Here is a 15,187-nt window from a genome sequence, read left to right as displayed (position 1 = left end):
ACCGTTCAATTAGGCAAGGTAACAGCTGCCATAGGCTTTCAACTATTTTGACTTTGATTGTTGTGGGCTTTCAAGCCTCTCAATTTCACAACCTTGTCAACTCTCACTATGCTCTCACCTTGTTAACACTGTCAAGTTTTAGACAACTCAGGGAACCTATGCTCTGGCAGTTAAAGCCAGAGTGCGGGGTTAAATTTTCAATCAATTGCCACTTTGCGTTTGATAATTGCCACCCTCTTCCGATTGGGGTTTCCTGAGCACTGTGAAATACATACCAATTAAATCTTGAAGTCAGCAAGATCAGATCAGGTTTCAAGCCACTGTTAGTTTTTTTTATTTTTTAACCACGCCCCCACCCTAACCCACACCCTTATTCAGGGTAATAGTCTCCGCCATTAAAATTCTTCAAATGTCTCCAATTATATTTTTGCCTTTATTAAAATATCAGTTGTGGCCAAAAATCTGTGATCATCACTAATCCCTTCCTGAGGATTAATGATTTTGCAGGAGAAATTAATGCAGTGATCACTTTACATGCATTGAAATAAAATCCTTAAAGTCTCTGGAGAACTATTACATTTTACAATGCAAGTCAAAATGATGTGTTGCACAATCTCTGTACGAAAAGAAGTCACAACTGTACTCAGCTGAAAGATGGAATATTGGCAACAGACAAATCTATGTATAAAACTCTGCTTCATTTCTCAACAAGGGGAGGTAGAAATTACTGTTGGCAATATTACATAAAAACCAACATAATTGTGAGAGGTTATCCTTGCTGATATATTTTGTTTTTGAGATTTAGAGTATCCAATTATTTTTTTTCCAATTAAGGGGCAATTTAGCATTGACAATCCACCTACCCTGCACATCTTTTGCGTTGTGGGATTGAGACCCACACAGACAAGGGGAGAACGTGCAAACTCCACATGGCCAGTGACCCAGCGCCGGGATTGAATCTGGGTCCTCGGCTCTGTGAAGCAGCAGTGCTAACCACTGCGCCACCGTGCGGCCCTGCTGTTACTTTAAAAGAAACATTGGCAGCCTTTATTAGAATGTGAGCGAGCAGATTTTGGTACAGATACATTAAACCTTCATACTGCCAACAAACATTTCTACCATTTGGCTTCTAAGGTGCCATTGAACATTCGCACAGCAGGAAGGACACCATTACCTCTAGATGTCATAGGCTCACTTGGTTTCATTGACAACTTAAAACATAAAGATGGCTATTCTACTTTCAGACCAGAGAAAAGTCTTTTATGAACAGAACCCCTCTGTAATTCACTCAAAATGATCATCCATTAACAATGGATTTGTATCTACTTCTAAAAGTTCTCCATGACATTATTCTAAATTTAACATTTTACTGCATAATGAGAGCAAGAAAAGCAAACCCACTCCAATAATGATTATAGGAAATGCCATTTGTTATCAGTCAGAGTGATACAAGCCTTCCCTGATCCTTAGATACCAACCTGTTGACGGAAGCTTGTAGACAATTGGTTAAGTAGTAATTAAACAATATCCAGTTAAGTGGTTTTTCAAGGGAAGCCGTGCACTCAAATACATCCCAGCCAATGGAGAAGACTACTGCTGCCTTCAGTGGGGTCTGCTGGCCAGTCTTACTCAGGTAATTCAACAGGAGCATTCTGTATCAGGCACGAAATGAAGATCTGCTTATTAAGTTGGCTTAACAATTCACTATTGTGCTACCTAAGCTTTAAGGAACACACTGGATTCCTATTTGAATTGGGCTAGAACAGTAAAATGAATTGTTTACGGTGTCCCTGGTTGCAAGTGTACACTCATGTGCTTTACCATAAGCCAGCTTCTTCACCAAATTATTTCAAACAGTGAGTTCTCAAACTCACCTGGAAGTGTTTCATGATACACTGTCCCTGATTAAGTGAAAATCGAAGGTTATGGGAAGACCAGCTGACTTTCTACACATCCCAACAGCCAATTCAGTGGAGTGTTAACAGAAGGCTGGGAACAGATTTTGTATCAGTGTTCCTTCCTCACCTCAATAAAGGCAAAGCAGCGAGGGTATGGGAACCCACTGACATTTCCAGGAGACAATAGCATAATAGAAGAAATGTCGTATATAATTTAGATGGCATATGCAACATCACTTGCTTTACCAAAAATTACTGAGCTGGGAATAGATTTTATTTGTGTCCCAATTGTATACATTTGAAGATGGATTTTATTGCTGGCTACATTTAAACAGCAGACATTCTTTCACTATTCTTCATTCTCATTGCCTTTTGTAGGCCTGAATGTGTGGGAAACCGTTGCTGTCTTTTGCTGACATAACAAAAAGTTATTTGAAGATATAACAAGCAAAATGGATAATGGTGATCCTGTAGGTGTAGTCTATCTGGATGTCCAGAAGGCATTTGATAAGGTGCTGTACAGAGGTTAATTCACAAGGTGAGACCACATTGGATTAGGGGGTAACTTAATAGCTTGGATAGAAGACTTGCTGACAGACAGGAGACAAAGTGTCAGGATAAATGGGTATTTATCCTGACACTATCGAACAGGGTTCGGTCCTTGGGCCCCAGCTATTTACAATCTATATTAATGACCTGGATACAGGGATAGAAGGTTCTATAGCCAAATTCGCCCAGATGAAACAAAAATAGGTGGGACAGTAAGTTGCAATGAGGAAATAAGAACCTTACAAATGGATAGAGATCGGTTAGGGGAGTGGACCAAAATGTGAGAGATCGAGTTTAACGTGGATAAGTGTGAGGCCATGCATTTTCGTCGGAAAAAAGGAGGAGGCAACTTATTATCTAAATGGGGAGAGACTTCCGGGTGCTCCGATTTAGAGGTTTCTGGGTGTCCTTGTTAATGAGTCACAGAAAACGAGCATGCAGGTGCAGCAGATAATAAGGATAGCAAAAGGAATTGAATATAAAAGGTAAGGAAGTGTTGCAACTATACAAAGCATTGGTAAGACCGCACCTGGAGGATTGTGCACAGTTTTGGCCCCCTTATTAGAGGAAAGATTTAGTGGCGTTGGAGGCAGTTCAGAGGAGGTTCACTAGATTCATTCCAGAGATGAGGGGTTTATCGTATGAGGAGACCTTGAATAGTTTAGGCCTATACTATCTAGAGTTTAGAAGAATGAGGGGAGATCAAATCAAGGGATGGATAAAGTAGACATGGAGCAGATGCCTCCTCTTGTGGGCCATTCTAAAACAAGAGGTTATAATCTTAGAATAAGAGGTAGCAAATTTAAAACAGATTTTAGGAAAAACTACTTCTCCCGAAGGGTTGTGAGTCTGGAATTCGCCAACCCAGAGTGCGGTGGATGCAGGGACAATGAAGGTGTTTAGGCTTGGGAGGCTAAATTGCCTACTCCTGCTCCGAGGTTATGTGTTATAGGGAGGAGATGCTCGGGCTGATTTTGCAATCCAGCTCTTGGTCTGTAGCATCTAGGTAACAGATGACAAACATATAAGCCACGTTAGAATGTCAAAACAGACTCAATGGGCCGAATGGCCTAATTCTGCTCCCATATCTTATGACTGCTCTTTAAGATAATTCAATGCATTAAACACTTTATTATGCCTCAAATTATATGATGATGTACCAATGGTTTCCTTTTCTAATTTTGCTGTTTCTTGTTCTAAAAATGTTTGACCCTATCTTAATTTACATTAAAATCCATCTACAATTCCTTAAATATTCTGCTTTAATCTTACAAACTTTGAATAAAGGACTCACCCGCCCATAGAGACTCCAGCAGCCATCAGTGGAGCTTCCACAAATGTTTTCTGCACATGTGAAATGACTGTTTCCAAATCTTCTGTGTTGGCTGCACAGTATGTTCTGGGAGTCTAGAACCGGTCATACAAAGTGGCACAGTAAGTAATATGGGTGATTCCATTGCCGAAAGCAAAATTAATTGTTACCAGGCCCAAAACCTCAGAGTTCGCAAGTTCAGAATTCTCTGTACACTTGTGAGCTGGAAAGATGAACTGGGCATTTAACTATTAAATCCGCTAAAGAGAGAAAAAAGGCAATTTTCAAATTAATTGTTGGGATTGTCCTATCACATCAGGATCACTTTCCATGTTACATTTGCACGTCAGCACTGAAATAAGTGGGTTTGGCATTACTGTTATGGGTATTATGTTAATGCTATAATTAGGAGTTTTCAAATTTTATTGGCCTAGAAATCCAATGATGCTATACGCATTTTACAGTGCTAGGCGAGCCTCCGTTAATAGGTGCCCAGAGCCTGTTCCTGAAAGTGGCACCAGGACCTTTACAGTTTCAATTTTAAAAAACCTAGAATGTTTGAGTATCCCTCCACAATATTAATCTGCTCTGAGGCAGCCAGGGCTGACTTGATTCATGAAAATCAGCTTTACATGCAGCCTAATGAGCAGTCCTAAAGGATCCTTAATAACAATATAATAATAATCGCTTATTATCACAAGTAGGCTTCAATGAACTTACTGTGAAAAGCCCTTAGTCGCCACATTCCGGCACCTTTTCGGGGAGGCCAGTATGGGAATTGAACCTGCGCTGCTGTCATTGTTCTGCATTGCAAGCCAGCTGTTTAGTCCGCTGTGCTAAACCAGCCCCTGTTTATTGGCCAACAAAAAGTTTAGTTTGATAAAAAATACTTATTTGAATATGGAGCCAGAGGGGCAGAATGGTGGCACAGTGGTTAGCATTGTTGCCTCACGCCGCCGAGGTCCCAGGTTCGATCCCGGCTCTGGGTCACTGTCTGTGTGGAGTTTTCACATTCTCCCCGTGTTTGCTCCATGACAGTGAGGCCCAGGAATTAAAATCATCCATGCCTCACGTTGGCAACATGATTGAGGGCTTATTAGTTGCAATGCGCCCTTCAGCCTGATTCTCTCTCGGAGTCAAGATCAGGACTTTAGTGTCTCAAAATCCTGCTTTATACACACTGAATAAACTATTATGTTTTAGGAAATTATTTTTAATTTACAAAAATAGTACTCTCAAAAACTGTTTCAGTGGCTCAAGTTGGATAGAGAGTAATGTGCAATAGAAAAGCACTTCAGAATTATGTGACAATTTATACAGGCAGGGATCATAGTTTATAATTGAAGGTCTCCCAAAGCAGTGCATTGTCATGGCATTTACAGTAGAAATCATAAGTGAGCATTATGTTGAAGTGTAATGGAAACAAATTCTAATTTCATCTTCTCATTTCCCTTTGTACTATGCAGGATTACATAGACTGTACAGTACAGAAACAGGCCATATGGCCTGACTGATCTAAACTTGTTGTTTATCTCCACACATGCTTCCTCCCTCTTCATTCATCCCTGTTAGGATGTTGCCTGAGGCTCAGTCAATGGGTACTAGTTACCTTCCTCAACTTTCATGTGTAAGCCCTCCATGCCTGTGCTGTGGCAAGGTGATCTCAACACAGGTCCAGGAATTGAACCTAGGTGCAGTTCGCACAACTTAACCAACTTGCTGGTTTAGGTCACTCAGCTAAATCGCTGGCTTTTAAAGCAGACCAAGCAGGCCAGCAGCACAGTTTGATTCCCGTACCAGCCTCCCTGGACAGGCGCCGGAGTGTGGCGACTAGGGGCTTTTCACAGTAACTTCGTTGAAGCCTACTCGTGACAATAAGCGATTTTCATTTCAGTAACTGGGAAGTACTCAACTTACATTTTAAATTTGTTAAAAGTAAATTACTGCGGATGCTGGAATCTGAAACGAAAGGGAAAATGCTGGAAAATCTCAGCAAGTCTGGCAGCATCTGTAGGGAGAGAAAAGAGCTAACGTTTCAAGTCCGATGACTCTTTGTCAAAGTTGACAGACAGAGAGAGTGGGAAATATTTATACTGTGGAGTGAGAATGAAAGATTAGTCATAGCCACAGAAACCCAGGGAAGCCGGGTGCTAATGGCCACAGGTACCAAGGGGAAAGAGGACAAAAAATGTGAAAGGTCAAACAGCAGGGAAACTAACATCAGAGGATGAACTGTCGGTGTGGGGGGAGAGGAAGGGGGAAGCAAAGAGGAGAAAGGTGCAGGAAAGAAAGAAATGGTAAAAGACAGTTAAAATGAAATGAAAACAAATGGGTCGAGGTGGGGCTGATCATCTGAAATTGTTGAATTCGATGTTCAGGCCGGAAGGCTGTAGTGTGCCTAATCGGAAGATGAGGTGTTGTTCCTCCAGTTTGCGTTGAGCTTCACTGGAACATTGCAGCAGGCCAAGAACAGACATGTGGGCATGGGAGCAGGGTTTTTTGTTAAAATGGCAAGCAACAGGAAGGTCAGGATCCTGAATGCGCACAGACCGAAGATGCTCAGCAAAGCGATCACCCAGTCTGCGTTTGGTCTCTCCGATATAGAGGAGACCACATTGGGAGCAGCGAATGCAATAGACCAGATTGAAAGAGGTGCAAGTGAAACGCTGCTTAACCTGGAATGAGTGTTTTGGGCCTGGAATGTTAAGCATGGAAGAGGTAACGGGGCAGGTGTTACACCTCTTGTGATTGTATGGGAAGGTGCCATGGGTGATGGGAGAGGTACTGGGTATGGTGGAGGAGTGGACTAGATTGTTTCGGAGGGAACGGTCTCTGCGGAATGCTGACAGAGGGAGTGAAGGGAAGATGTGTTTGGTGGTGGCATCACGCTGGAGTTGGCGAAAATGGCGGAGGATTATGCTTTGCATACGGAGGCTGGTGGGATGAAATGTGAGAACGAGGGAGACTCTATCCTTGTTCTGGGAGGGAGTGGAGGGGCCGAGGGTAGTGGTGCAGGAGATGGACCGCACACTGTTGAGGGCCCTGTCCACAACTGTAGGTGGGAAATCACGGTCGAGGAAGAGGGAACACATTTTCTAAGCACCATTTTGGAAAGTGGCATCGTCGGAACAAATGCGACGGAGGCGAAGGAGTTGAGAGAAAGGGATGGAGTCCTTACAGGGTGTAGGGTGTGAAGAGCTGTAGTCCAGATAGCTGTGGGAGTCAGTGGGCTTGTAGTGGATATTAGTGGATAGTCTGTTGCCGGAAATGGAGACAGAAAGATCAAGGAAAGGAAGGGAAGTGTCTGAGATGGACCAGGTGAAAGTGATGGAGAGGTGGAAACTGGAACATACCCCATAAAAAGGCAAGCGTAGCTAGGACTCATGCGGGTACCCATTGCTACACCTTTGATTTGGAGAACGTGAGATGAGTTAAAGGAGAAGTTGTTCAGAGATAGAACGAGTTCCGCCAGGCGGAGGAGAGTGGTGGTGGATGGGCATTGTCTGGGCCTCTTTTCGAGAAAGAAGCGAAGAGCTCTCAGGCCATCCTGGTGTGGGATGGAGGTGTAGAGAGATTGCACATCCATGGTGAATAGAATGCGGTTAGGGCCCACGAACTGGAAGCTGTCAATATGACGCAGGGCATCAGAGGAATCCTGGTTGTAGGTGGGGAGGGAATGGACAAGAGGAGTGAGGATGGAGTCAAGATAAGAGGAAATAAGTTCGGTGGGGCAGGAGCATGCTGACACAATGGGCCTGCTGGAACAGTCCTTTTTGTGGATTTTGGAAGTAGGTAAAAGCGGGCTGTCCGGGGTTGGGGGACTATGAGGTTGGAAGCCGTAGGGGGAAGGCATCCGGAGGAAATGAGGTCACTAACGGTGTTGGAGTTAATGGTTTGATGTTCAGTGGTCTGGTCATGGTCCAGGGGGAGGTAAGAGGAAGTATCGGAGAGTTGGCGCACAGCCTCTGAGGTAGAGGTCAGTGCGCCAGATGACAACAGCACCCCCTTTGTCCACATACCCCTTTTTATGGGGTATGTGGAACAATCCTTATTCCAGGCCTATCTGGGCCCCCTGCCACAAGTCCTTTACTGATACATTGATGACTATTTTAGTGTCGCATCATGCTCTCGCCCGGACCTGTAAAAATTCATCAACTTTACTTCCAGTTTCCACCGCTCCATCACTTTCACCTGGACAATCTCAGACACTTCCCTTCCCTTCCCTGATCTTTCTGTCTCCATTTCCGGCAATAGACTATCCACTAATATCCACTACAAGCCCACTGACTCCCACAGCTATCTGGACTACAGCTCTTCACACCCTACACCCTGTAAGGACTCCATCCCTTTCTCTCAACTCCTTCGCCTCTGTCGCATGTGTTCCGACGATGCCACTTTCCAAAATGGTGCTTCGAAAATGTGTTCCTTCTTCTCGATCGTGATTTCCCACCTACAGTTGTGAACAGGGCCCTCAACAGTGTGCGGTCCATCTCCCGCGCCACTACCCTCGGCCCCTCATCCCAGGCCCAAAACACTCATTCCAGGTTACGCAGCGTTTCACTTGCACCTCTTTCAATTTGATCTATTGCATTCGTTGCTCCCAATGTGGTCTCCTCCATATCGGAGAGATCAAATGTAGACTGGGTGATCGCTTTGCTGGACATCTTCGGTTGGTGCGCATTCAGGATCCTGACCTTCCTGTTGCTTGCCTTTTTAACAAAAGACCCTGCTCCCATGCCCATATGTCTGTTCTTGGTCTGCTGCAATGTTCCAGTGAAGCGCAACGCACACTGGAGGAACAACACCACATCTTCCGGTTAGGCACGCTACAGCCTTCCGGCCTGAACATCGAATTCAACAACTTCAGATGATCAGTCCCACCTCGACCCATTTGTTTTCATTTCATTTTAACTGTCTTTTACCATTTCTTTCTTTCCTGCACCTTTCACCTCTTTGCTTCCCGTTCCCCTCCCCCCACACCGACAGTTCATCCTCTGATGTTAGTTTCCCTGCTGTTTGACCTTTCACATCTTTTGTCCTCTCTGGGGACTGCCATTAGCACTCTTTCCCCTTGGTATCTGTGGCCATTAGCACCCGGTTTCCCTGGGTTTCTGTGGCTATGACTCATCTTTCATTCTCACTCCACAGTATAAATATTTCCCACTCTTTTTGTCTGTTAGTTTTGACTTGAAACGTTAGCTCTTTTCTCTCCCTACAGGTGCTGCCAGACTTGCTGAGATTTTCCAGCATTTTCCCTTTCGTTTTAAATTTGTTGATCTACTTCAGCTCTTTCTCTGATCAAAGTTAACTATTTAACTTTTAGACACCTTAAAAAATTATTTTCAAGATTTCAAGTGACAGTTACATACAATACTTACAGAATATTCGGTACAGGGACTGCCCACTGAAGAGGGGCAGAGGGCTGCCTTCATAATAATTAAAGGCCCAATGGCAGAAAATCTAAGGGGGAGATGAGCTGGCCAACCAGTGGCAGGTTCATCCCTGACATTTACAGTGGTGAGCAGGGATCCCACCCTCAGCATATAATCCAACCTGTATGTTTTAAGAAGGGGTATTTGGGTGGATTTTTAAATTAATGACATGTTTTCAAGTGTGATGCATCCCTGAAACACAAAGTGTGAGATCCAATGGCCATTCTGCACCCGAATACCAGCTCACCGTGACGCAGCGTGGTCAATGAAAGCTGGGAGATCCTGCTCCCAGGATCTACCTGGCTCGCAACTCCTTGTGAATTCCAACGCGATCTCGCAGATGTTGCGATGTAAATCCCATCCATTTTGAGCAGGATAACTTTTTAGCAAATCTGTATATTAGTGTGAGGCAGTTAGCATCACTCTAATGTGCAGATTCCCAAAGAATCTGAGGCTTTGGGATTTATCTCCTTGGCCTCAGTGACCTCGGGTGAGTCCCATTCCAGATGGAATGGCACTCATGAGAGTCTTCCAGGGGATCGGAGGCACCCAGCTGCATGCCCTTTGGCATGCCCTTGGCAATGCCACCTGGGCACCCTGGTGGTGCCACCTGGTTCTAGCCTGGCACTGCCCAGGTGGCACTGCCATCCAGCATGGGCACTGCGAGGTTGGTAGTGCCAAGCTGGCATTTTTATGCGCTTGGGAGTGGGCTGCTCGTGTCCTACGTGGATGTCCTACCCTCCCATAATGCATTTGGACTGGGGGATAGGCAGGTCGGGAATAGCTTTGCGGGGGCCTTGGAGATCAGGACGGCATTTAAATATGGCGCCCTGATCTCTCGCTACTCCCGGGAGTTTTGGCGAATGGGGCTATGTGCATTCTCAGCTGTGTGTTCCCCATTCAGGCCCCTTGTACAACGCAAGTCGTGTTGATTAGCCATGTGCTGCTTGGCACTGTGTGCACCAGGAAACACGCAGCTAAACACACTCACCATGGGACTTTGTTCCCCTTTGGGAGAATCGTGCCCAAACTGTACTTCCATATTTTTTTTCACTTTTCCCCTCTGTAGCTTTTAGTTTTTTTAATCCTAGGTGATTACATGGCTGTTGGTGCGCAGGAACTGTCTGTTCATGATGACCAGGGAATTATAAATCTGGATCAGTTGTTCTTTTCCTGCCTGTCATTTAGCTGGGGCAAGCTGTTACTTTAGAACTCTTTGGGATAAATTTGAGAGAGAGGCCATCTGCACTTAGGCCTATCGAGGCAAGGGGCAATCTGCATGGGCTAAAGGCAAACTGGAAGGTGGGGTATATATATTTGCGGTGGGGTTAAGGTTGGTGTGATTCCGATTGACTTTGCATCTGTGGGGGCGGTGGAGGGGTGGATGTGGGCAAGGGAAACATTCCATCATAAAATTCACCATTTATGTTTCAAGTTAGTGATGCACTCTTTAAGACAATCTATTTATTGTGTGTGGGAGAGGGGAGAGTGGAACAAACTATTTTATTTTTACACAGTTTGTCCTTTAATTTCTAATGCATGCTCCTGCCAGACAAGCCACATTCCTAGTATTATGATGCAGGGACAGTATCCAAATTTGTGGACCCTCTCCATAGCTTAAATATGCATTGATAAACAGTTCCCACAGTATTCATGGATTTTTAAAAAAACTTACCAAAAGTTTCTCTCCAGAAACTCCTCTATTGTTGAAAATAACACACCTAAAATAAATCCAAAAATATTTTTCAGCGTGTTCCACCAATGTTTAATTTCAACTTCTAAAAATACGAGAAGATCTCCGGGGGCAAGGCTTATGTAGAGTCAACAGTAGCACTGATGCAAGGAAAGGTTGCTGGGAAAGTGCATGGAATCCTGAGTAAATGTTTGGAATTCTAAGAGAATTTTTGTAGACAGTGAAATAAATATTTTTTGATGATTTCCTAGAAATTGAATGGTTTGTACGTGCTGGCTTTACTGGTGGAGGTTGTTAACATATCTTTTATTTTTACTTACCAAGCAACTTTGGCCATCATAAGCAGCAAACCCGCTGATAGCCATTTAGTTTCCCTAACCTATGGACACTGAGGCCAACTGTGGCATTTTTATCACTGGTTGCAGCTCCGTTCATGAAAATCAAGCGTTTGGGAATGGAATCTGGGATATTCCTGACCTTATGGTTCAGTTGATTATTGAATAATACCAATCAGGACAATGTTTTGATGATGGTTTTACTGTGAGCTAATAATGCGACAGGAGATTGACTACAAATACTGGAAGCAGCATGAACTCCCCTTGATGTTGCTGTTGGTTAATTTTATTTATCTGCTTTATGCCCTGGAGTAAAAAGGACCTCAGCGGCAGCAGACACACCAGTGATGTGTTTTTCCTGCAAGAGAAACAGCATCTGACTAAAACACCATTAAAGCAGGTGTTGAGACAGAGAATATTTCACAATATGACACATGATGCCACAGGCGAGGCTCTGCAACAAAGCTGTGAATCCGCCTCTTAAGTTGTATTTGTAAAAATCTTCATGCCAGCCACAGTATCTATAATCTTTTAACTCTTTAAGATGTATTTGTGTTGTTGCGGTAAAGGTGGATGAATGTATGGGGGGAAATTTGCGTTGCAATTATTGATACTCACTTCAGGCATTTTCTGACGATTATTAAATTGCGACGTGACATGTGTATTCCACTGAATGTACAAAATAAACAGACTAACTGTGAAAATAATAGATACACGGCCAGAGTTTATTTTTTTCAGGTATATAGGCCAGAATTTTCTAACCCTTCATGTCGGTGGGATTTTCCAGTCCTGGCAGTTTGAAGAGATTTCAATGGCTCGCTGACCCAGCATGGGAGGCTGGAAAATTCCGGCCAACATCAAGATTGATATAGGGTTGGATTTTACATTGCAGGTGGTGGTATCACCCCACATAAAATCCATGGCCAAACCTTTCTCTGGTTGGTTGACTGTCATTAATTGGCTTGAGGCAGGACTTCCATTCCTCAGAAACAGGAAGTCCCACCTCAAGGAGCTGTCAGCCAATCAGAGGATGGCAGTTTTCCAGTAGTGGAAGCACCACCAGGAGTGGTGAGTACTGCAGCGAGATCGGCAAGAAGATGTGTTGTGTTAGAGCCATGTCCGGAGATGAGACTTGGGGGTTCACAGGGGCCAGGCTGACATTCCTGGCAAAGTCCCTATGAATGAAGCGACCTGCCTTCACAACATCAGCCCATACAGAGAAAGCCGCAGTGCTGGAAATTTGGCATGGACATCTCCAGATGATAGTTAAGTCTCAGTGGCGATTGGATGAGGCCCTTAAGTGGGCTTAAATTGGCTACTTAAGGACCTTAAATAAGCAAACGCCTCCCCACCACTGGTAAAATTGGGTTGGAGGGCAGGTACAGTATTTTACAGTACTGCCTCAAACCCACTGAGTTATAAAAGGGGCTTGACCATTTTACATTGTTTCACAAAGTCAGAATTACTTGAAACATCTCTACTTTAAGGTGCCATTCTCCTTGTGTGTAACGTCTACATAACCATGCAAAAGTATCTAATCTTTGAAGACATGAAACATCTTCCGCATTTCACTCCAGAGATGGGTAGCTTGAATAAAAATATTTACTGGCTTGGAACACTTGACTCGGGAAATGGGGCAGTGCAGGAGGGGAGGATGCCCTCTATCCACAGTTGCATATTGCAGTCACATACAGTGGGTGTCGAGTGCCGAGGGAGACTGTTTAAAAGGCCCACCTCATTGCATTTGGACTTCATCCCAGTTGGTTTCTTAAATATTAGGCCCTCTAGCCTTTACCCCACCCACTCTCCATGCCATCCCATGACCCCCACCCAGCCCCATGGTCCCTTAAAGCTTCCATGCAAACTTAATGCCAACTCATGTCCTCCCATCAACCATCCTTTGCTCTTCCAGACTTTTCATGCCAATTAATTCTATGAAGCTTTTGTATGAACATTTAACACTAACCAACACAAGAACAAAGAGGATATCTACCCAAATGCCCCAACCACCCTACCATTCCCCTCCTCCCGCCCTGTCTTCCTCATTTTAACCCCTTTATCCCCCCACTGATGACACCACAATTCTTCTTGAAGAAGTCAATGAACGATTTCCATCTCCAGGCAAACCCATCAACCGACTCTCTGAAGGAGAACTTGATTTTCTCCAGCCTTAGGAACTTTGCCAGGTGACTCACCCACCCCCCTGGTTTTGGTGGCTCCGCGTCCCTCCACTCCAGGAGAACCCATCTCTGGGCTACCAGGGAGGCAAAGGCCAAAACATCGACCACTCTTCCTCCCTGGACTCCCAGGTCTTCCAACACACCAAATATCATCACTTCTGGACTCGGGGCTGTGACAATATATATTATATTGTAAATGAAGGGTTCACAATTTAATGTGAATACATCCAACCACTAGATGGTGATCAAGAGCATGCATGTGAATCACGTGATACCCTTGATTCAGCGCAGTAGTTGATTAGGTGGGATAGAGAGTAGGCGTATTTCCAGAAGCTCTGCAGAAAGAATCATAGACTTAGTGTATTTTGTAATATTTATATCTTGGTGAGTAATTCAAATCCATTTAGTTGTGTTAATAAATTAGCTTTGTTTAAACCATAGCTTGATTCTCATTTGAGAGACACTACATTTTGAAGCCAGCCTCATCAACAAAGCAAAGAACATCACAGGGGCCACCGTCACCCTCTGTTTAAGTCCGTGAACACTTGCCAGAACCTCACTTTGTGGGAACATGGTTCGTGGGCCTTCCAGCACACCGTCCACACCTATCCTCCACCTCCTCAAAGAACCTGCTCATCCTGGCCACTGTCATATGTGCCCGATGAACTATCTTAAACTGGATAAGTGTGCCTCGGGCACAGCGAGGATGCATTCACCCTCCTCAGAGCCTCCTCCCACAACCCAACCTTCATTTACCCCCCATTTTCTCCTCCCATTTCCGCTTGACTTCTCCTCCCAGTCCATTAGCTCCTTGTATATCTCGGACACCTTGCCTTCCCCCACTCCTTCCTTCAATAGTACCTTATCCTGTAATCCCGGGAGCGGCAAATCTGGAAAAGGTGGCACCTGCTTCCTCACAAAGTCCCGAACCTGTTCCCAGTGGGCAGTTCAAATTCCTCCTCCAAGTCCTCTAAACTCGCGAAGCAGCCCCCCACAAACAGGTCATCAAACTGCTTGATCCCTGCCCATCGCCACCTCTGAAGCCCCGCGTCCAACGCCTCCTGGTGCAAATCTGTGATTACCGCAAATCGGTGCCCACACCGAGGCACCTTCCAACCTCAAATGCTGCCGCCACTGTCCCCACACACCCAGGCCACTACTATCACGGGGCTCATGGAGCACTTGGCCGGCGAGAATGGCAGGCACGCCGGTAACAATGCTCCTAAACTCCTGCCCCTGCAAGAGGCTGCCTCCATCAGCCCCTATACTGACCCCTCACCCACTGTCTCACCATAGCAATATTCGCTGCCCAGTAATAATTCATTATGTTTGGCAAGGCCAGCCTCGCCCCCGTTCCAACACCTTCTTTACCCATGGGGTTTCCCCCGACCACACAAATCCGCCTACACAAATCCTGAGAACAACAAATTAACTTTCCTAGAGAATGATTTGGGGATGAAGATCGTGAGGTTCTGAAAAACAAATAAAAGCCTCAGCAGCACTGCCATTTTCACGGTTTACAATCGCCCCGCCAGCAATTGTGACAGCACATCCCACCCCTTGAAGTCCCCCTTCATCTGTTCCACCAAACATGCCAGATTCAATTTGTGCAGTTGTTCCCATCCCCATGGCATCTGGATGCCCAACTACCTGAAACTCGTCGCCACCACCTTAAACAGCAGTTCACACAACCTGCTCTCCTACCCCCTGCCTCGATCAGGAAGACCTCTCTCTTCTCCATGTTTAGTTTATATCCGGAAAACCAGCCAAACTCCTCCAAGATACCCG

General features: G+C 44.9%; 1 protein-coding gene across 3 annotated transcripts in view; it reads right to left on the bottom strand.

The window, feature by feature from the left end:
• The window catches only part of abhd3 (abhydrolase domain containing 3, phospholipase), a 105,143-nt gene that overhangs the window by 34,264 nt on the left and 55,692 nt on the right, over positions 1-15,187 (bottom strand). For 2 of the 3 annotated variants that reach the window (XM_038809206.1, XM_038809207.1), the window contains exons 4-6: positions 10,867-10,912; positions 3,742-3,854; positions 1,479-1,652 (exon numbers count right to left, since the gene is read on the bottom strand). In XM_038809206.1, coding sequence (XP_038665134.1) covers positions 1,479-1,652; positions 3,742-3,854; positions 10,867-10,912 — 333 coding nt within the window. The remainder of the gene's footprint in view (positions 1-1,478; positions 1,653-3,741; positions 3,855-10,866; positions 10,913-15,187) is intronic. The other variant, XM_038809208.1, reaches the window with a different exon arrangement.

Source organism: Scyliorhinus canicula, chromosome 10 (assembly GCF_902713615.1).
Source record: "Scyliorhinus canicula chromosome 10, sScyCan1.1, whole genome shotgun sequence".
Lineage (NCBI taxonomy): Eukaryota > Metazoa > Chordata > Chondrichthyes > Carcharhiniformes > Scyliorhinidae > Scyliorhinus > Scyliorhinus canicula.
The sequence above is the reverse complement of the archived record's forward strand: the minus strand, read 5'-3'. Positions and strand labels throughout refer to the sequence as shown.